Genomic DNA, 23,850 nt, shown 5'->3' with positions numbered 1-23,850 from the left:
AGCATGGTCTTCAAGGTGCCATTGAACCTTTCCACCAGTCCGTTGCACTGAGCATGGTAAGGAGTGGTGAAGTGCTGCTCCAGTGATAGCAGTCGTGCTGCCTCCGCCATCACTCCTCCCGTGAACTGCGTGCCTCTGTCGGTGAGTACCTCTGATGGAATTCCCAGCCGGGACCACATAGTAACCAGAGCCTCAGCTACTCGCGTGGCTTCAATCGATTTCAGAGGGATCGCCTCTGGGTATCGAGTAGCGTAGTCCACCATGGTCAAAATGTATCTGTTTCCGTCCTCAGACGCAGGCAAGATGGGCCCGATGATGTCCACTGCCACCCGACGAAAGGGTTCGTCGATGAGCGGCATCTTCTCTAAGGGGACCTTCCTCACCCTTCCTTTGGCAACCACCTTCTGGCACTTATCGCAGGACGCACAGAAACGTCGGACATCCGTGCAGATGCCTGGCCAGTAAAAGTGGCGCCAGACACGATCCGTGGTCTTCTTGGTGCCAAGATGACCTCCCAGAATCGAGTCGTGTGCCGTTGCCATGACACCCTCGCGAAACTCGCGAGGCACGACAACCTGTTTGAATGTACCTTCTTGGTTGCTGAACTCACGGTAGAGCAACTTCTTGTCCCTGAGGAACCTTGACCTCCCATGCTTCCCGCTCAGCTTCACCTTCCCCGACTTCGCGTGCTCCCGAGGAGTTGCTAATGTCGGATCAGATGCCTGAGCCTTCGCGAGAAGCGCGGGGGTCACGTTCCCCAGGGCAGCTCGTGCAGCAGGTAGGGGTTTGAGAGGTTTGTCCTCTCGCTCCGCCTGTGCCCGCGTGAGCACTGAAATGACGTCGGGAGACCGATAAACGGGAACCTCCCTGGTGACGCCGTCTACAAACTGAACCCGGTTTCCAATGAGCAGATCGCATGGAGGATCGTCCATGACGACGGCCACAATGGTCCCCGTGAACAACGGTGTTACGACCTTGATCACTGCCGTGTTCAAGTCGTAAGCGTGAGATGCCTCGGCCATTCTCACTCTGATGCTGTCTCCTGTGTAGGCCATAGCTGGAACTAGACTCGCCCGAACCACTATCATGTCTGCCCCTGTGTCCCGCAGACCTTCGCCCTTCACTCCGTTAACGTAGACGTTGCAGTGGGGCTGGAAATGTTTCCTGGAGCACGGAACGCAGAGTTGTGGAATGGTGCATGAGCTCGTGACGTCCCTTAACTCCTCGCTGCCAACAAAGTGTACGCCCTTCTGGTCAGCCTGTCTCTTGTGGCAGTCCTTCTTCACGTGGCCCCGCTTGTTGCAGTAGTAACACTGGATGTCAGTTCTGGAACCTGATCCTTTGTGTCCCTGATCGTCCTTCCCGTCCTTGGGTCCTGAAGAACCCGAATTTCCCGATTTTCCCGGCCGTGAGCCTGAAGATTTGCCGGAGATCGCTTGGGCGTCCTCGTGTACTCTGATCCAGTCGGCTGCCTCCTGAGTAGTCTTTGGCTGGTGCTCCTGCACGAAGGTCACCACCTCAGGTCGCAGGCTGGACATCAGTTGCTCCATGACAATGAGGTCGGCAAGGTCGTTGACGGTCCAGTCCTTTTCGGCCATCTCCACCCAGCGCCGCAGGTAGAGATTAAGGCGTGCCACAAACTGATGGCTCAGCTCGCCGCTCAGTCTCTTGCTGTTACGCAGACGTCGTCTGTAGGCTTCCGCAGTCAGGTTGAAGCGCTGGAGTAACGCCTTCTTTAGTGCCTGATAGTCTCTCGCCTCGTCGTCATCCAAAGCGTTGTAGAGCTGCAAAGCACGTCCTTTCAGGCAGGTGCTAAGGCGGCTAGCCCACGTGGCCTCTTCCCACTTCTGGTCAGATGCAATGCGCTCAAACCGGCGTAAAAAGTCGTCGAGCTCGTCCTTGTCATCGTCGAACGTCGGCAGTCTCGTACGGTCGGCAACAAACGTCGGCGCGCTAGCCTGAGTAAGCGTACCTTTCTCGGCCTGTAGCCTAGCCAGTTCTAGCTGGAGATCGCGATCCGCCTGCTCTTTCTCTTTCCGTTCCTGTCTGTCACGTTCGGCCTGTCGTTCGGCCTGTCGTTCCTGTCTCTCAAGCTCGTCTTTCTTATCCTGACGGTCACGTTCGGCCTGTCGTTCTCTTTCTTGTCTGTCAAGTTCGTCTTTCTCTTTCTTGTCCTGTCGGTCACGTTCGGCCTGTCGTTCGGCCTGTCGTTCCCTTTCTTGTCTGTCTCGTTCATCTTTCTCTTTCCGTTCTTGTCTGTCACGTTCGTCTTGTCGTTCCTGTCTCTCACGTTCGGCCTGTCGTTCTTGTCTGTCAAGCTCTTCTTTTCTCGTCTGTCGCTCTATGTCTTCCTTACGTTCTAACTCCTTGCGCTTAAGCAAACTACGCGCTCTAACGCGTGCGTCTCGCTCTGTCTGTTCCTCGCTACCAGGAGTCTCAAAAGTTATTCTCCTCGTAGGAGATCCCCCTGTAGCCATGGTTAGTTTAGCAAAGCTTTATCACAAAAGTAAGTCTAACGCAGCTATAGCTAGAATACGCGGTGATGAAAGCGATGGATACAAAAATCCAGCAACCAGAAAATGCAGAAGAAAAATCCAAATGGTGTAGAACAAATCGCGTAGCCTACTTTATGGCTGCTTTTTGCGGTGAAACAAAGTGTTTCCCACAGCCGTGGCCTACTTTATCGGCTGCTTTTTGCGGTGAAACAGAGTGTCTCCCACAGCCTTGGTTAGGACAGAAGTCCTCGGACCCTTCCCCCCCAAAATTCCAACAAAGTCAAAATATGGAGAAAAATCCAAGTAAAACAAGACGGTAGAAATGTAACCTGTTACAGAATGCGAAACAACAATGTAGAGAAAACTGAGTAAAACGAATAACAAATCCGCTAACCCCGCTCAGCTCTCTGCAACGGAAAACTCTGAACGTACAACAACAAAGATTCACAAACAAAGGAAAGGGAAGTAATCACAGTTAGCGCATACAATAGCTTACAAATTACAATTTACATTTCCTGCAAGATGTGAATCGCTTAAGGTGTGGTATATGATCAAAACTATACAAAAAAGGGTAGCACCAAGCAGAAAATAAGTCGAGCACTGACGAGATTATCTGCTCTTAGTTATCCTTAATTGGTGGGTCTTTATCAGTTGGAAATTAACTGAGTAAATCCCGGCTTGGCCCCCATGTGTCACGTTTCAATATATCACTTAAGGTGATTATGAACCGGTTAATTACTACTAATTAACTAACCACACCACGATCCACTCTCGCAGGCATACAATTAAATAGAGTCAACAAAAGTATAAGTTTCAGACGCCTGTTTATGTATAAACTCTCCACCTCCCTCGAGCCTTCACTCAAAATATGTTCCTTTTACGTTCTCAACACGTAAAAAAACCAGTGTTCACTGACAAAATGCCAGTAGTATATAGAAAATTATAGGAACACGCTGAACCCGTGTAAATATAGTTAAATGCGAATGTTCTGTTCGAAAAGCTCTAGTTCGTGCAGGTGTCACACACCCCACGTTGTCACTACTCCAATGAAATCACAGATACGAAAAGACAACGGTGGTCAACGGGGTGCGTACGACATGGTGCACTTAGCTTTCTTTCTGTATGCTGGTTAGCCGGGTTGCTGGTTAGCCGGTTCGCTGGTTAGCCGGTCTGCTGGTTAGCCGGTCTGCTGGTTAGCCGGTTAGCGTAGCTTCCTCAGGTCCCAGCTCCAACGTCTGCAGCTAGCAGTGTCCCGCCAAAGGCAGCCGTGCAGCGGTTACAGGAAAACGAACCGAAACGAACGAAGGCTCAAAAGCCTATGATTGTACTCTCATGGAAGCAAAATCCGCTTCCTCCCTGGAACAGCCTCTGTTCGTCAACAGTGACCGAAAACCTCCAGAACCCCTTGTCGAATCCTTATGCGAAAGCCATCGCCGACGAAGGAATGTTGACGACTTGTCCTCAGCAAAATATGTGGCAGTGTGAAGGAAATAACCGGTGGAAGCTCCCCTAGAGTGCCGAATACAATATTCGGTGAAAAACCATCATACTCTAGAAACTGTGTATTAGATCCTTCCCCTTCTGCCGCTGGGTGTCAAGTGCGCCGTTCTTGTGTCTCTCTCAGACAACCTAGCCAATAACACGTGACTGACCTTGTCACAAAACCAGTCCAGCTATACACAATTCTGCCTCCCAAGCAGAAAAAAGACACGAGAAACTCAACCCCTGAAAATCCCGTGCGCGCTGTCAGCGAAAAACCGTCAGCCCTATGACAGCAGAAACCCCCACTGTGAAACTCGTGCGCTACGAAACATCCGTGCTCGTTGAGCACTGTCAGCAAACTCTGCTGTAGCCCAATATCACGCACAGGCGCTTTCTATCATACATTGACCCAGAACAGGCACTCCACTGAGTGACGCTTTCTTGGTCTCTGTCACCCGATCGTGACAAACAGTTTTGGACAGTTATTGACATCGACACCTGCATCCAAATTATTGGCACAGCACAAGCAGTGTGCAACATGTTCTGCATAAATAATGTGCGTGACGTTCTCCTAATATGCTATAGTAGCATAATTTGTTTTCTCTCCATTTTTGTACTGGTGCCCAACGTTCTTGTCAGGTCGATTTGGGGGTTTCCTTATTGGAGCAGCGGTCACGTAATCCATGAACACGAGCTCTTTGATCCAAAAGGTGTGCATCAAATGGCAAAGCCAGTTTAAATCAAATGGCAGGGGCATCAATAGGGCTGCAACATTTGTTGCAACAATTGTTTTTTTTTTCTAAGTTTAGTTACCTCTTTAAACATGGTTCTCTGTTAACAACGGCTCAAAATAAGGGGATTGAATGTTGCATACACATATGAAAACATGATGACATTAATTGCACTTAAAGAGTTTGTAATATCTCCATTTCAACATTATCTTCATTTCAACATGTTTCAATCATTATATTGAATGTTACGCTTTAAATTATAATGTGTTCTTGTTTCCTTGTATATTCTTCAGGTAGGTTACTTTTCTTTATGGTTATGATAGCAGGGTGTATGAGTAAAATATATACATTTTGCATCAAGCGTTACGACATCATAGGGGTCCTGATTTGGCCTATATGGTCCGCTGGACCCAAAACGAAACAACAACTAAACTATACGACATCATGGAACTTTTTTCAGGAGTTGTTAATGTTTTAGTCAAATCAAACAAGTTGTTGATCCTAATTCCGTGTAAATGATGGACTAACGAATGCAGCTATGACTGTCATATGTACAATAACTTACGCAACATTTGTTCAAAATCAAACTTGAGTCTGTCAAAAACATTCCATTGGAAACATTTCACAATTCATTTCACAATAAAAAGTCACATATGTGACCCTCCACCACGGAATGAGTCGCATGTCACCTTTGCATGATTTTCATATTTTTACATTTTCCTAAAGAGTTTGTTATGCTCTATCCAGTGGTGAAGACCGTTTTAGAAAAGAGCGAAAACTGTTTGAGTTATAAGTCTGTGACTAAGGTGACCCTCACACTGTTACCAGACACTCCCCGGACTTATATTGAGCCTTGCGCAGAACCGCGCGAGGTGACATGCGACTCATTTTGTGGTGGAGGGTCACATATGCTCTGAATATACATAAGCTGACATCCAGGTTGGAAGACTGTAACACCAAATTAAAACTGTCCTACGATTAAACAAAAAGTATCAGCATACCACTAGCATTGATAATTTAACATTATTTATTAATAACATATAAAACATATATACTGTGACGGGAATGCCGTCAACACGATAAAGTTTGCAGCAGCAAAGGCAATCCAGAATAGAATCTGGATTGTCATTGCAAATGCCAGCTTTTCCCCGTATGTCATAATGCATGAGAATGATGTAGTTAGGATTTCCGTAAGGAATGAGTTGTAGTTTCGATATGGGCGATAGCCGCCATGTTGTTTTACTCAGCAAGTTAGACGCTGGGAATAAGACGAAAAGTTAACAAACCTGTTATTGTAGCGTTAGTTGAATAGTTGAACGTTTTAACGGTAGAAGAAGTTATAATAAATATGTTCCCGGGTCATTAGAGCCCGTTGTAATGCTCGGTAGGAGACACGATCGGCTTAGTGACCGTCGTAAGTTGTGTTCTATCGATTAACGGTCTGACGACCGGAGTAGGCGAAATGCTGATATGATGGGCGATTGAAGCTCTTTTGAATAGAATAAAATTGTAGAGCAAGCAAGTGTGTTGAAATGTTAATGAAACGATGTCTGCGGACATCGTAATTGTAGGGAAAGTAGGGATAATGAGGGATTATATTTTACTGCGGATGAGTCCGCGAGAGAGTCGGCCATTGTTGCTGATTTAGCCAATGTGAAACATCAGGACATTATTTTAGAGTTGCTAGGAAAGAAGAGGTATAAAAGACCGGAGCGAAGAAAGGACGTTAGGTTTTGCAGGATAAATTTGACAGAGTAGGGTAAATTGCTAGCAGTAAAGAATCTTGAGATTCTCTTTCATCCAAATAGGCAGAGTAGGAGTACGATTAGCTAGAAAGGACGATCATCACCACTCGGGCCAGTCGAATTGTCTGGTTCCGAGCGATCCAAAAGATAGGCTAGGAGAAAAATCGTCGTAGACAGATAGAAACTAAACCAAATCGGACCGGGTAGGTCCGACAAATTTAGATAGTTAGGCGACAGTAAACCTAGAGGGCGTACATGTGTGTTGGTTAAACCCATTGCAGTCGGGTTCGGACTTCGCCTTGTACGTTCCTAAATAGGAGTAGCACTTTGAGATTAGGGCCAAAAACATTGTTGACGAGATAAGGGCTGAGGCCTGGGTTTCTCAACGATCAAAAATAGCAGTAGGAAGTCTCAGACTATCCATTTAATAAACCTTTAGCCTGGTGAGGAAAGAACTGTTCTTCCGTTTGCAGCCAGGAAAAATAAGTAGCATCCCTATTGAAATTCTAGACATCCAACTTTAGCTAGTTAGGGAACAAACATATCCTGTATGGGATCAAAGATTAGTTAGTTAGGCGTCAGACTGCAGAACCTCATCTTAGATAGATTCGGGGGTTGGGAGAATAGGTATTTTAGATAACATCTTACTTGAGCGAAAGCGTGTGCCTGGAAGGCGAATTTTGTATCATGTAATTTGTATTTGACTTACCATTTTATGCTGGTCGTTTGACCGTTTTGATAAATAAACTTGCTCGAAATATTACGACCCATGTGTGGACTCCCTTTATGTTTGATCGATGTTCAAGTTGATTGAGTTCCTGTTCAGTTCATAGAATTAATTGTTGACCAGTCAAGCCGGAATCTTAGGAAAAGCAAAGAGTTAGCAATAGACTAGGGTTAGATTTGCATTGCACTAGGAGATAGGGAAAAACACAACGCGAGGTAACATCATAAAAGAAAAATAACATCAACTGCATGCACTAGTCTGCAACGCTGGGCAGAGAGAAACATATAGGAAAATTTATCTCTCTCTGTTCCTCTTTACAACTTTTACTAGTTCTCACCGGCAATTAGCTTAGAAACAACAACATAGTAAGCTGTAGAATTAGGAGAACTGCCACAGATGGTGCCGTGACCAGGATAGAATTTTGACTGGTCAAAAGGGACCAAGAACGAAATTTTAGAACAAACATTATTTTTCTTAGGTCTTTTTAGGTAGAATAGTTGAAATTGTTAAATAGAAAAAAAAAGGAACACAATGTAACTTGAAGGTCGGTCAAACAGAGGGAGTAAAATGTGTTAAATGATTATGATGTGATGTGTTGAACATGGATGTATTGATTTGTAATAATTAAGAAATAAGGGAAGTAAGAAAAGAAGTCTTATTAGGGTGCGTAGGGATACGATAAATCTAGGTCTAGGGTTTCCTCCCTTTTGCAAATTCAACGGTTGAGGAGACAGACAGAATACAAGGTAGGAACATTTTAGATCTAAAATAGTATTAGATTGTAGGATGATGTATTGCGATTAGCGGAAACAATGGCTACAAGGTTGGCAACAACCGGATTCTGCGTCAGAGAATAGTCAGTGAGAACAGTTAGTTGTTTAAAAAGAAGAGACATGCTAAAATAAAAACGGACCGGTCGCTTTTCGATTTTCGAACTGAAGTTAGAGACGTAAAAGTGTTGATCAGAGTTTGGTGTTATAACAAGGAAACATAGACGTTAAAGATACGTTTGGGAGTATCGCAGTTAGCATTTAGAATCTAGGTCTAGAAGTTGTGAAAAAAAAAAAATGGGAGTGATATCATTTGTCACTAACGCTCTGAGCAGCGCAGCGAAGGCGATGACCCCTAGTTTCTTAACAAAAGAAGAAAGTAAAACAGAAGCACAAAAGAAAAATGTTGACGTACCTTGGGAAGAAAAATCCGAACACAAAACATACAATCCGATGGAATCGCGATCACAAAGAACGCCTGTAGCGAATCTAAGAGGTCTCTTCCAAGACCAGTCGGTTGAAATGAACGGTCACGAGTTTTTATAGACTCGGGGTATAGAGGAGAGAGTCGCACAGCCAGACAGAACCGAACATTCGAAAACGAGGCGCGATCAAATGTGACCAATCAGGACCGTATGTACGCGGATGAAGAATTTCTTGATCTTCCTAGACGTAGTTTCAGAAGACGTGCAGAAATAGATGATGCAATAGAAAGGGAGAGAGGTGGATCAATCGAAAGGAAAGCAAACAGGCGGACCAATCGTAGTAGAGGATCTAGCAGGGTACGGAATTTAGCTGAAGAAAGCCCATACAGAGGGGGGAAGCAACAGCATAGGCGCCAAACAGAGGCAGAAAAATTCGATGGTAGCACAAATGTGAATGCGTACTTGAGAAAATTCGAAAGAATAGCCAAGTGGAACGGGTGGTCGTACGAAGAGAGAGGAATACAATTACGAATGTGTTTGAGAGGAAAGGCAGATTCCATTGTGGATAGGGTATTGAAAGGAATAGATGGGGAAGACTACGAGTCGTTGGAGAGGGTGTTAGTCAAGTGTCTTACACCGGTCGGGGCAATAAACATGTACCGAAACGAATTTAAGAACAGAAGAAAAAGGAAGAACGAAGACATCCAAGAATTTGGAAGATCAATACAAGAGCTAGCAGAAAAAGCGTACCCTGAAGATTACAGCACTGGGTTGGAAGGGATATTGATAGACAAATTCATTGGGGGATTGGACCATCCAGCGATGAAAGATCATGTACTGTACGGAAAACCTAAGACACTTACCGAGGCTATAGAACTCGCAGAAGAAACAGCATCGGTTCAAAGCTACGATAACAGTGATAAAAACCTAACCAAACCAAGGGAACGTGATGTATCAGTGAATCTGATAGAAGAAAAGAAGAAACCCGTAGACGGGAAGAGTCTGTCCGAGGAAGAAAAGAGCATAACTAACCTAGAGTCTGTATTGAACCAACTGAAAAAGACTATACAAACATTTGATGACAGGATGAAAGAGACACACGAAAAGAGGGAACAAAAGATAAAGGGAACGTGTTTCATCTGCGGGAACCCATCACATTACGCTAGAGAGTGCCCACAAAGGAAAGAGAGACAAACAAATGACAGGCCCTACTCAAAACAGAGAACAAATGATGTGAGGTACCCTAACAAAACGCCTTTAAACTATTAGGGGCTGAGCGTGAGGCCGACGTCACAGCCCATCGGGAAGATGAAAGGACACCTAACAAAGATAGGCCTACTATCAGAATAAATTTAACAGCGGGCACCTGTTGGTTTGTTCCGGTGCAGATTGGGATGCAAAACATAGAACTATTATTAGATACTGGATCGGGCGCCACGATTTTGTCTAATGAAGTATACGAAGAAATGGCTGCCAGAAAACCAAAGATTAAACATTTGCATAGCAAACTGACAACCGCCAACGGGGAACCTCTTGAACTGAAAGGGATTGGGAAATTTTCTGTTGGGATTAGCGGTCAGCGATACCGTATGAATATGATAGTGGGGGAAGTACAAGGAGTACAGGGCATTCTTGGAATGGATTTCCTAATGAAGAATAATGTACAAGTAGATCTGTCATCGGGTGTGTTACATCTTCACGGTAGGGTTGTAAGGTTACAAAAAGAGACAACGTCGAGTTGCGCCAGGGTTAAGGTATTGGAAAACGTTCAGATCCCGTCAGGTAGTGAAATAATTGTAAAAGCAATTGTAACCGGGGATTGGGAAGAAGGGAAAGAGGGCCTTGTAGAATCCATGCAACACCTAACCAAGAAGCCAGGTCTAGAGATTCCCAGATCCATGGTGAAAGTGTCGGGGAGAGAAGTGTACATTCCTATAACTAACCTGTCAGATCACGAGTCCAGCATTAACGCTGGGACGACAGTAGCGTCGATACAAGAGGTAGAAAGTATCGAGACAAGGAAGGGAAATGAACCGACATCAGAAGAAGTAACCACGGAAAAGGAAAACCTGCCAGAGGCATTGAACGGTATACTGGGAAGGGTAGATGATAAGGTAACCAAACATATGAAACAAAAGATAGATTTGGTGGAAGAGTTCAGAGACATTTTTTACGAAAATTCAGGAAAGCTAGGGCGTTCGGACAAGACAAAACATACCATAAACGTGGGTGAAAACAGACCCATAAAACTTCCCCCTAGGAGACCCCCCATAGCACAAAGAGAGGTCATAGAGGTCGAAGTGAAGAAAATGTTAGATGCGGGAATCATAGAACCGAGTGATAGCCCGTGGGCCGCGCCTGTGGTCTTAGTCAAAAAGAAGGATGGGAGTGTTCGATTTTGCGTAGATTTTCGAAAGTTGAACTCAGTGACCAAAAAAGATGCATACCCTTTACCAAGAATTGATGAGTCCTTAGATTTGCTAGGGGGATCAAAGTGGTTTTCTACGTTGGATTTAGCTCAGGGCTATTTTCAGGTAGAGATGGAGGAAAAGGACAAGGAAAAGACGGCATTTAACACGCATGTGGGACACTACCAGTTTAGGGTTCTACCATTCGGGTTGTGTAACAGCTGTTCCACCTTTCAAAGGCTCATGGAGTTAACATTGAAGGGGTTGGGTTTTGACAGAGTCTTAGTATATGTCGACGACGTGATCGTCATGGGAAAAACAGAGGAAGATGCATTAGAGAACTTGAGAAAGGTGTTCCAGAGATTCAGCGAGGCTAACCTTAAACTTAAGGCAGCAAAATGCAACTTGTTTCAGAAAGAAGTAACATTTTTGGGGCATGTGGTTTCAGAACAAGGCATAAAGTGTGATCCCATGAAAATTGAGGCAGTGAAAACATGGCCAGCGCCAGAAAATGTTACAGAGGTCAGAAGCTTCCTAGGATTAGCATCCTATTACCGAAAATTCATACCCAATTTTGCTGAGAAAGCAGCACCACTGACCAACCTTACCAAGAAGGGACAACCTTACATTTGGGATGAAAAATGTAGTGAAGCTTTTGAAAAGCTCAAAGCAGATTTGATTTCATCATCAGTGTTAGCGTACCCAAGAAGGGAGGGAATGTTCATACTAGATACAGACGCTTCAGGTCATTCTGTGGGGGCTGTATTGAGTCAGGTGCAAGATGGAGAAGAAAAGGTTATAGCATACGCTAGTAGAACCTTATGTCCAAGCAGACAAAGATACTGTGAAACCTACAGGGAGTTGTACGCCGTAGTTACATTTGTCAAACATTTCCGTCACTATTTATGGGGAAGAAAGTTTCTCATAAGAACTGATCATAGTTCACTTAAGTGGCTGAAAAACTTCAAAAATCCAGAAGGGATGGTAGCAAGATGGATGGCAGTTCTGGGCGCTTACGACTTTGAGATAGAGTACAGAAAAGGGGTTTTACATGGAAATTCCGACGCACTATCAAGAAAGCCGTACAGAAAATGTAAAAGGGACAATTGCCAAGAGTGTCAAGAGAGCGAACTGAAAGTTCGCGTGGTAACTCGAGCACAAGCTAGTGATCAGCAGAAAGAAGAAGAAAGAACTAACCAGGAAACAAAAGAAAACCGGGATCAAAGGGAGGGAATGTTGACACGTGCAAAGGATAGAGCGAATGTTCTAAAACAAACCGGGGAAGGGGAAAGTATAGTAGCTCAGAGTGAATCTGCCCTATCTTGTAATGGGGATGTTACTGTATTAGAGTCTGACTTGAGAAAGAATACGCCCCCTTTGCCACACCAAATGGTTACTCGGTCCCAAGGAAGGGAACAGGTAGCAGACTCGGGGGGAAATAATGATGTTCAGAGTGAATCTGCCTTATCTGACGGAGAAGATGAGGATGCATATGTTTTAGCCTCGAGTGAATTCAGTCTACCTGAAGAGTACTTTGTAGATGAAGAAAGGTCCCATAATGCTAGCTATGGGGATGCCGACTTTAATCTACATGAAGACGTTAATGAGGAGGCCTGCTCAGGGAGTGAGGTAGTTAACGTTGAGGTGTCTAGTGCTGTGGAGCATAGATCGGTGGTTAACATTTCTGAGTCAATTAGCTCCAGGGAGCTACAGGATGGAATGGACGCTAGGGACGAACCTGATAACCCGATAGATGAATCTGATGAAAACTGGGTTGGGGGGTGGACAAAAGAGGACTTGAGAAAGTGGCAAAATGAAGATCCTTTAACAAGAGTATTCATACAACTTAAGAAGGGGGGAGAAAAGCCCAACAAGGGCGAGAGATCACAATATAGTCATGATGTGAGAACACTCATGAGTCACTGGGACGATACTATGGTAACAGATGATATATTGAGTGTCAAGGTTACGGTAGATGCCATAGGGAATATGGAAACCGTGTGGGTAGCTCCTCATTCTGTTAGAAAAGAAGTACTCAAGCTGGCTCATGACCAGAAGACTGTGGGACATTTGGGGAGGGACAAGACGCTAGCTAGAATCAAACGTATCGTCTACTGGCCAGGGATGAACGAAGATATAGCTAGATGGTGTGCCATGTGTCCTGTATGTGCACGAAAGAAACCGGGTCCGAGTAGAGGAAGGGAACCGATGCAGCATGTCAATGTGGGTGCACCTTTAGAAAGGATAGCGATTGACATTGTTGGACCTTTGCCTCAGACGGAAAAGGGAAATGAATACATAATGGTGGTAACAGATTATTTCACAAAGTGAGTTGAAGCCTACTCAATACCTAACCATACAGCACAAACTGCAGCGGATAAACTGATCACTGAGTTTATTTGTCGGTTCGGCATGCCTGATGCTATTCATACAGATCAGGGGAGGGAGTTCGAGAGTATCTTGTTTAGATGTTTGTGTGAGACATTAGAAATAAATAAGACTAGAACTACCCCATACCACCCTCAGAGTGATGGGTTGGTAGAGAGATTTAATAAAACCCTACAGCAGATGTTGTCACTGTTTGTAAACGAGAGAAGGGATGATTGGGATGATCATATTCCGTTTCTGTTGATGGCATACAGATCCTCAAGGCAACAGTCTACGCAATGTACACCTAACTTGTTGATGTTCGGGAGGGAAGTTGTAATCCCTCTAGAAGCTATAGTAGGTAAACCAGTCAATAGCCATTACGAGGAATGTCCAAGTGTATACGTAGAGTGGGTGAAAGCAACATTAGAAAACTCTTTCGATGTAGCTAGAATAAACCTGCAAAAGAGTTTCCTACGTCAAAAGAAAGGGTACGACAAAAAGATAAAGAAAAGAGACTTTCCTGTGGGAACAAGAGCCTGGAGGTGGTACCCTCCTAAAGCTAACCAAAAACTGGGATTGGGATGGGTGGGGCCATACCAGATTTTAGAAACAATCGGACAAACTTCAGTAAAAATAGAAAAAGAGGGTAAAGTGGTGATTGTTCACAAGGACGATTTGAAGCCTTACGTGGAGTAATATCCAATAGCGCATGAAGCCGAAACAAAATAAAGAAATAAATGAGTTTTGATGTTTCAGATGGAAGCAGTGAAGATGGAAGAGCATAAGTGCGAGAGGTGTGAATGTGTGTTTGCGACGAAAATGGCTAAAGAAAGACACCGTATGAAAAACCATGGGAAGAAAGAGAAGAAAAGAAGGAGTGAAAGTGAAAGAGGTGGGGTGTCAAACAAACAGAATGCCTGTCATGGCCATCCCACCGATGCCGAGAGAATATGTGTACGCAAGGCAATGGATGAAAGAGATGAAAAGGATGCGAGTGGAGTGCAAAAGGGAGAGACAGGTGGAGAGGATGGAATACCGCAGAATCAGGAATGAAAGGAACGCAAGAATGGCACAAAGAGTGAGACAGGTGTGAGTTTGAATGTTGAGCAAGAGAGAATAGGAATTTGGTATGAATGTGGGGGGGGGGGAGGTATTAAATAGAATTTAGATAGTAATGATCGGCGAAACGAACTGTGCGGAAAGGGGTACTTCGATATCCCTTTGCTTTCCGTCCCGTCAGTTCGTTGGAAAGTTGGTTACTCGAAACTGGTATTAAATATGGTAAAGCCAAGGAGGCATACAAAATCTAAACAGTTGGTTACTCAAAACCGGTAATCAGAATGGTAAAGCCATGGAGGCTTAATAAGGGTGTAAACAGCTGGTTACTCAAAACTGGTAAAATAAAAGGTAAAGCCGTGGAGGCTTAATAAGGGTGTAAACAGCTGGTTACTCGAAACCGGTAATATACAAAGTAAAGCCATGGAGGCTCTAGTTTAAACAGTTGGTTACTCAAAACTGGTAACCTATTACATTGTTCATTGACACATGCTTAGAAATGAATTGATGTTGGGTTCGTTAATTGCAACATGTTAAATGAAACGACATTGTTTCGTAAATCGATTGAGTTAAACTTTATCGATAAAATATGTTATTCAATGTGTTTTGTTAACCACATAGAATTTGGGTTGGGGGGAGTGTGACGGGAATGCCGTCAACACGATAAAGTTTGCAGCAGCAAAGGCAATCCAGAATAGAATCTGGATTGTCATTGCAAATGCCAGCTTTTCCCCGTATGTCATAATGCATGAGAATGATGTAGTTAGGATTTCCGTAAGGAATGAGTTGTAGTTTCGATATGGGCGATAGCCGCCATGTTGTTTTACTCAGCAAGTTAGACGCTGGGAATAAGACGAAAAGTTAACAAACCTGTTATTGTAGCGTTAGTTGAATAGTTGAACGTTTTAAGCAGTAGGAGAAGTTATAATAAATATGTTCCCGGGTCATTAGAGCCCGTTTTAATGCTCGGTAGGAGACACGATCGGCTTAGCGACCGACGTAAGTTGTGTTCTATCGATCAACGGTCTGACGACCGGAGTAGGCGAAATGCTGATATGATGGGCGATTGAAGCTCTTTTGAATAGAATAAAATTGTAGAGCAAGCAAGTGTGTTGAAATGTTAATGAAACGATGTCTGCGGACATCGTAATTGTAGGGAAAGTAGGGATAATGAGGGATTATATTTTACTGCGGATGAGTCCGCGAGAGAGTCGGCCATTGTTGCTAATTTAGCCAATGCGAAACATCAGGACATTATTTTAGAGTTGCTAGGAAAGAAGAGGTATAAAAGACCGGAGCGAAGAAAGGACGTTAGGTTTTGCAGGATAAATTTGACAGAGTAGGGTAAATTGCTAGCAGTAAAGAATCTTGAGATTCTCTTTCATCCAAATAGGCAGAGTAGGAGTACGATTAGCTACAAAGGACGATCATCACCACTCGGGCCAGTCGAATTGTCTGGTTCCGAGCGATCCAAAAGATAGGCTAGGAGAAAAATCGTCGTAGACAGATAGAAACTAAACCAAATCGGACCGGGTAGGTCCGACAAATTTAGATAGTTAGGCGACAGTAAACCTAGAGGACGTACACGTGCGTTGGTTAAACCCATTGCAGTCGGGTTCGGACATCGCCTTGTACGTTCCTAAATAGGAGTAGCACTTTGAGATTAGGGCCAAAAACATCGTTGACGAGATAAGGGCTGAGGCCTGGGTTTCTCAACGATCAAAAATAGCAGTAGGAAGTCTCAGACTATCCATTTAATAAACCTTTAGCCTGGTGAGGAAAGAACTGTTCTTCCGTTTGTAGCCAGGAAAAATAAGTAGCATCCCTATCGAAATTCTAGACACCCAACTTTAGCTAGTTAGGGAACAAACATATCCTGTATGGGATCAAAGATTAGTTAGTTAGGCGTCAGACTGCAGAACCTCACCTTAGATAGATTCGGGGGTTGGGAGAATAGGTATTTTAGATAACATCTTACTTGAACGAAAGCGTGTGCCTGGAAGGCGAATTTTGTATCATGTAATTTGTATTTGACTTACCATTTTATGCTGGTCGTTTGACCGTTTTGATAAATAAACTTGCTCGAAATATTACGACCCATGTGTGGACTCCCTTTATGTTTGATCGATGTTCAAGTTGATTGAGTTCCTGTTCAGTTCATAGAATTAATTGTTGACCAGTCAAGCCGGAATCTTAGGAAAAGCAAAGAGTTAGCAATAGACTAGGGTTAGATTTGCATTGCACTAGGAGATAGGGAAAAACACAACGCGAGGTAACATCATAAAAGAAAAATAACATCAACTGCATGCACTAGTCTGCAACGCTGGGCAGAGAGAAACATATAGGCAAATTTATCTCTCTCTGTTCCTCTTTACAACTTTTACTAGTTCTCGCCGGCAATTAGCTTAGAAACAACAACATAGAGTAAGCTGTAGAATTAGGAGAACTGCCACAATACAAAAAGAACACATGTATTGCTGTGTGTGTAAAGGTTCAAAATGCAATATGTGTGCATGAGAGGGACTAGCCGCACAGACCCTGAGAATGAATAATATTACCCGCTATTACGAGCTAGTCGTGTGACAGAGAGTTTTCTTGCACACGAGACTGTAGATATTTCACGACGGCTTTAGCCGGAGTGAAACAGCAGCAGTCGAGTGTGCAAGAACACTCTCTGTCACATGACTAGCTCGTAATGGCGATTATGTCTCACAGCTTCAACAGAGGAGAGAACAAACACGTTTTGCGTACTCACGCTTGATAAACCTAAACACAGGAGCAGCCATTGTGGAGAGATCTACTTTTTGACGAAAGTGAACGAACAACTATGAATGACGTCTCGGTATATGTGAATGACGTCACAGTCATCGTCACAGTCTGTATCTTTTGAAGCATTCCATTCTTCATGACGTCTTTCTGTGTCTGCATCCGCGAAATGTTTGTTCTTTCCGGGGTCTTTGTCATCTATGTTCAGAACTCTGTCCTTCTAGTTTCAGACTAACAGGCCTCCTGAGCGAGCCACTTTCCAAGGGAAGCTAAACTCGCGTATGGAAACAGTACTGTAGTCTGGGATGCCGTTTTCAGTATTCTCAGCGTTGAAGAATTTGTAAAGAGAAGACACGACAACAGCAGGAGAAATAAAAGTCGTGTGTGCATTTTGGGGCTTTTGGAGGGACGATTTCGAGTTTGAATCCGTTCTTGCACATGCTCCAAAGCGTGTAACATACAATCTTGCACACGTTTGCTTTAGTAGTGGTAACGAAGGAAAGCGTGTGACATTTGGCTATAACAATCAACAAGAAACAAAGATCTATGTAGCAAAATTCATACGCGCAAAATGTAACAAAACAAAACGAAAACTTACAAAATAACACCAAGAAAACAGCAGTGCATGTACCAATGTGTTTTCCCCCTGTAAACATGAAATCAAATACAAAAAAAAGCGTACGTGCTGTGTATACACTGTTTGTAAAAAGGATATTTGTTGTTTCCCAAGAATAATTTAAGAAGTATATCCATTTCATTCTGTCTCAAAGCTTCGTCTGAACTCATGTTTTTTTTCATGCGTTTTTGTCTGAGATAGGTTCACTCTATTTAATAAGAAAGAAATGTTATGAGAACAAACAACATCCTTTTTTCGTCATATGTTGCTGCACCATGTGGAGTGTTCAATGTCGTGTTACTAATATATTCCGATAAAACAAGTGTTGTTCTTTACAATGTCATTATCAAAAATATACATACTGATTGCACCGGGCAAATTGTATCTACATTAAACGAGTGAAATACTAAATTGTGGGTAACATTTAAGATTTTACAAGCACATGCCTTGGGTGAAAAATATAAATACACGATGGCAACATACACTAAAACAATATAATACAAAATCTAAACTGCATAACAAAGGAAGAAGTAAACAAAAAACAAACAAGCATTGCAATGATATTGCCTCTTAACTATAATAGACTAATGAATAATAAAAGTCAACTTTTTCATCTTAAAGTTGTCCTCACACTTTCCATTCAATGCAAGCGTGTACAGGTCAAGTAAGCATACAATTAGCAAACATACAAACACACAAACAATCAAACAAACAAACAAACATAAAAACAAGCGAGCAAGCAAACAGAACAAGACAAATTAAAGTCACTTTAAAATGAGTATGTAGGCGCTTACATTGATATCAAATAACATGAAAGAGAAAAGCACATTAAACGCTTTTATAATTTCCTCAACGGCATTCCTATAGGTGTGCTCTTCACCCTCGGCTCTTCTCATATGTGAGATTTTCGGTAATTACTTATTTATGGGATGTTATTTATTTTGTTTTCGTCACTTTGTACACAAACGCATGCATATTACGAATGGTCAGGGTTACTGCACCACTGTGCACATATTTAAGTCAAAATAGATCCTTTCATGTTTGAATGGTATGATTCAAATATATAAGCAGCTGTGGCCAGACACTTCAGGAAAGCCTTAATTAAGTAACAGCTTTTTATCTTGACAACAATCCATACTTATTGATTGTTAACGACGTCATTTCTTCAGTTTTAATAACACAAAATATGTACCAGAACTGCAGCTTCAAGATGTTAATGTCTTAATGTGACAACAAATCGTTGTGGGTGTTCTTGGCCTTGAAGAACCAGATATTGCTTTCATTCAGAAGAGCCTGTGCCGAAAGAGTACATTACTTATGATGTTTAAAATATTCCACATTTACAATAGTTCATGTGGTACAATATGTGCCATAATCATATAGCAGACTGACACGAGTTTTTTTGTTTGTTTGCTTAACGCCCAGTCCACCACGAAGGGTGATATCAGGGCGGTGCTGCTTTGACATTTAACGTGCGCCACACACAAGACAGAAGTCGCAGCACAGGCTTCATGTCTCACCCAGTCACATTATTCTGACACCGGACCATCTAGTCCTAGCACTAACCCCATAATGCCAGACGCCAGGCGGAGCAGCCACTAGATTGCCAATTTTAAAGTCTTAGGTATGACCCGGCCGGGGTTCGAACCCACGACCTCCCGATCACGGGGCGGACGCCTTACCACTAGGCCACCGTGTTGCGGTCTGACACGAGGTACATACACACTAGAGAATATACGATTTGTGAGGGATGTATATAGGCATTGTGTTTTATAAAATAGCCTGAATGACTGTATTTTTTACCAGTGGATATTAAGCATGAATTGGTTAATGTCTCTTCCCAAACAATGTGTTCACTTATAGATGGAATTGTATCAACAAACCATATCATTATTTTCGCCAGGTCTTCTTACGCCTGTACCTCGTTCTTTTCCCTACACATCTCCGTCCACGTTAACAAAAATAGGTATATTGCTAGCATTCCAAAATTAAAGAACATAATTCAAAACAATATTGGAGTTTTGATTAATGCAAACACACACACACACACACAATCACAAGTGCATCGACCCAATAGTCCCTAACAGAAAGTTAAACAATCAATTAAAATACAACTTATTTGATTATGATTTTCACCGGACATAGAGAGCATTGAGTCGATATACTTGTGAACGTTTTGTTTGTCAACAATTAAACGTTCAATTAATTAACTTGTTTTGTCTCTTTTCTCCATCCATGTTAGATTCATTGGTTCTTGTTGACTTTGTTGATGTGGCTGTAGGTTGGATCAGGTCCCGATGTTGCCCCTTGTCCGCCCAGAACGTTGTAATCGTCAACGCCATTATCCTGTAACCATTTTTAAAAAAGTTGATTGGAAAGAGCAGTTGTCATTATGATATTACAGAATAAAAACAAACACAATATGAATGGTAAGTTATTGGAACATTTAGTTTATGACAAAACAAATCAATCACACGTATGTCTTACATCATGACTCTGACCATCATTCTTGCCAGAGAGTAAACATACGCAACACTTTCGAAGCTAAGTTTATTACCTTTACAGTAAGTGTGTGTCTGTCTGTCAATCTGTACCATTGAGTCAACATTGTTGTGATTGTTTTGTGTTGTCAAACAGGTTCACATAACTTATCATTTGTTTCTGATTTGTTTTTAAATTCTATATTTTTACATTTAGCAGTGTATTTGGTTTTGAATTTTGAATATGCTATTAAAGTGTGTGATGATGATATTGTTGGTGGTGATCGCGCAGTAAGTGTGTTAATTTGATTTTGCCACTCCTTGTCTGTCAGCTTTATTAAAATGGTCTAGGTGGCACTTTAAATTGAAAAGAAAGTGTAAGAAGGGAAAGAATAAGAACAAGAACAAAAATAAAAACAAAAAGAGGAAGCCTACAAAGGACAACAATAAGTAGAAGAAGACAAGGTAAGCGTATCCATCATAAGCCCTAGTAGCTTAGCAAGTGTTTAGCAAACTCACGTGGGGTTTGTTTGCAGGCTCGGCAGGCTGGAGAGGGATATCACTGTGCTGGTTAGCGGATCGTGACTTCAGGCTGTTGGTGCTGGGGTTGTAAGCGACTCTTTGTGGGTCTGTTGAAATGCCGATTTGGTCTGCCGAAGCGTAGCTAGGGTCGTAAGGATTGGGTTTGATCGTGCTGGCTTCTGCTGCATGTATGCTTCCAGATGGAAGCATGTCGGCAAGACAGGCGTACCCTGGGTCAGCCATGAACACTGGAGACATTTGATTATGGTGTGCTGGGGATTGCACTTGAGGCTGTACCGTAGCTGTAACTCGTTGAGAAGTCTGTCCGCTTTCGCTCCCAGATACATTGTTGTCTGTGTGACAAAAGAAACAACACAATGTACAACTTGAGAAACAAACACGAAGACGTAGAACCATGCATTAAGGAAATGCTCGTTTTAACGAAGTATCTTAAACAGAATGTGTGATAATACCATCACTCGCTGCACAGCGTCTTACAGAACACATACTTTATTCATCAACCTATAGATGTAAATTACACACAATTGCATGTAAATGTGAACATGTAAATTGCAATAGGCTTAAAGGCTGCCATATTCGTAGCGTTCATTAATTAATTCATATTGTAATTCAATCGAGTTGGCGTTTTAATGAAACAGATCCTGTGATTGGTCAGAATGCCCCAACTCATTAAAAATTACCGGTCATTAATTGTCGATAACCACTCGCTAAAAAACCCATTAATAACCTGCTGGCGAGGCGCATTGATACAACCTCAACTAGTCTCGGTTAGCTTTGAGGGTCATTTTACAAGTAGGAAATATGAAGTACCAACGAAATACCGAGACCATAAGGTATGCGAAGTGATGACGCCGAATACGTGACGTAAGTTGATGCATGAATTCTTTCGGACTACGTCAGTCAATTCCAAAGATCGCTTTTGTGATGAAAAGAATTTGTTTTGAGTTTGCTGTCCAGAAACCCGTCAAAAAAGAAGGTAAAATGTCTGTGAAAAAAACAAAACAGGAGGAGAGTGATACGATAGGAATACAGAGACATATTTCTTGGGACTTGACCCTTGCAGGTAGGTGGACTGAAAGTAGTGTGTGAACAGAACAGAACCAATTCTGTCTGTTTACCTCGAAGTTTCAAATGGAAGCATGTTAATGTGTAATTGGCTGTAGCTTTCGAACACAGACAAAATTATATCAGTATTGCAAAGTGGTGTTGGTAGTGTCGAATGTAAACAGAACAGTCTCAAACGCCATCTTTGTCAACGGTCTAAAAATAGCCCAAGTCCTGGAGAACTGTTGCAAAACAATGCAATAAAGAAGTAATTATTTATCGTAATTGGTAAGGACTTCAAACCTAAAACTTTGCAGGAAGCTTAATTTATACATCCCCGCAACGATGGGAAAACCCCTGGAAGTAATAAACTAATTAAATAGGACTATGTCAGCCTTTAACGAATAATCAGTCACTTTCTGTCTTCCTAACTGTTATCACTACGTTATCAAAGACGTGTGGCGTGTGACTATAGTATCACTTTTGTCCATTCGCTGTAACAGGAATGATGAACATTTGGAAAGGCTTGCCATAGTTTTGCTGGGGCGTGTTGTAGCAAGACTTCCTCGTGTTTGCCTTCTTTTTCTTCTTGACCACGATGACGATGACGATGACTACCAGACATACACCACCAGAGGTTGGAACAGCTATGGCCACTATCGTAACTGCAGATAAGCCGTTGTCCACAGATGGTAGTGTTGGTACTGGTGGTGTAACTTGAATTGGAAAACAGACCCCCAAAACACAAGTGTAAGGAGTTAAATGTGAAGTTCCGTTGACACCACTTTTATTAATGGGCAAAGAGAGAGAGAGAGAGAGAGAGAGAGAGAGAGAGAGAGAGAGAGAGAGAGAGAGAGAGAGAGAGAGAGAGAGAGAGAGAGAGAGAGAGAGAGAGAGAGAGAGAGAGAGTTGGAGAAAGAGAGAGAAAACAAAGAGGTATAATCAGAGGTGGGCAGAGACAGAGCTAAACTTAACAAATTGTATGTATGTCTGTGTGTCCGTCGTTCTGCGTGTGTGTATTTCTCCGTGTCTGTCTGTTTAAGAGAGAGAGAGAGAGAGAGAGAGAGAGAGAGAGAGAGAGACACAGACAGACAGACAGACAGCAGACAGACAGAGACAGAGAAACAGAGACAGAGACAGACAGACATACATATACACATAGAGACAAAGAGATAGAGAGAGAGACAAAGATAAATACAACAAAGAGGGATAATCAGAGGTAGACAGAGACAGAGCTAAACTTAACATATTAGTGTATGAATCTTTAACAAAAATAAAGATAGAGAAAACACACACACATACACATGAGATCGAAGTCCAAAAAAAGACTAAGACATCTACGTTTTCTGAAGAGTATAACATTATCGTTTCGAAATTGTAATTAAAGAGCGTCATCAGGTAAAACAATGCACAAGAATAGCGAATTATTTTGTTTAGACGAAGGATCTAATGTCATTGTCTGCCTATACAAGAATGACATGCATTTATCCACATCATCTTAATCACAAGAATAGCAAGGCAGTTGCTTGGATATAACCCAGATTAGGAAATGACAAAAATGATGTGCAAACTTTACCTGCATGTAGAATTTGAAACGTCACGGTAACATTTCCCATCGTGTTTTTCATAGTCATGTTGTAGAGACCAGTTTTGTCCTCTGTTATGTTGACAGGGGTGATTGTACAGTCCACAAGGTGTTCCGCGGATTGGTTCCTTTTGCAGCTCTTGTTGAACGCGCTGTCCGCAGCAGGCTGACAGTCACTGGCGGTGTTGTTTCCACAAAAGACCACTGCTATTTCAGGTGTTGGGTATCCAATGACAGTAAAGGTCCGTCCTGCTTGCGTCAAATTGTAAATGTTCGCAATATCAACAGAATCATCGGCTGATCTCGTAGAACCTTTATAGATAAAACACAATGTATACTTTAGAAATAGAATGTGTGGTTGGAAAGTATGCTATACTGACAAGAAATGACTTATTGGATATCCTTGTATCAGGATAGTATTCCTGTCCAGTATGGCTGTCTACTATACTTCTACTACTACCGTTACGGTACTAATACTACTACTGCTGCTGCTGATGCTACTACTACCACTACTACTACTATTACCACTACCACTACTACTGCTACTGCTGCTACTACTACTGCTACTACTACTACTACTACTACTACTACTACTACTACTACTACT

General features: G+C 42.6%; 2 protein-coding genes across 2 annotated transcripts in view; both read right to left on the bottom strand.

Moving 5' to 3' along the window:
* Nucleotides 1-19,652: 19,652 nt before the first annotated feature.
* Nucleotides 19,653-20,964, bottom strand: LOC138977440 (uncharacterized). Its single transcript, XM_070350317.1, has 2 exons — nt 20,591-20,964; nt 19,653-19,937 (listed from the first exon to the last, which is right to left on the bottom strand). The coding sequence occupies exons 1-2, from the start codon at nt 20,849-20,851 to the stop codon at nt 19,836-19,838; spliced, it is 363 nt and encodes a 120-aa protein (XP_070206418.1). The 5' UTR covers nt 20,852-20,964; the 3' UTR covers nt 19,653-19,835.
* A 1,171-nt stretch (nt 20,965-22,135) lies between these two features.
* LOC138976935 (uncharacterized) overlaps nt 22,136-23,850 on the bottom strand; it is a 9,381-nt gene continuing 7,666 nt past the window's right edge. The window contains exons 5-6 of the mRNA XM_070349828.1: nt 23,235-23,555; nt 22,136-22,374 (exon numbers count right to left, since the gene is read on the bottom strand). Of these exons, the coding sequence (XP_070205929.1) occupies nt 22,136-22,374; nt 23,235-23,555 (560 nt within the window). The remainder of the gene's footprint in view (nt 22,375-23,234; nt 23,556-23,850) is intronic.

The sequence above is a fragment of the Littorina saxatilis genome, linkage group LG9, assembly GCF_037325665.1.
Source record: "Littorina saxatilis isolate snail1 linkage group LG9, US_GU_Lsax_2.0, whole genome shotgun sequence".
NCBI classification, from domain to species: Eukaryota; Metazoa; Mollusca; class Gastropoda; order Littorinimorpha; family Littorinidae; genus Littorina; species Littorina saxatilis.
Note: the sequence above shows the minus strand (reverse complement) of the source record. Positions and strands in the feature narration are given on the sequence as shown.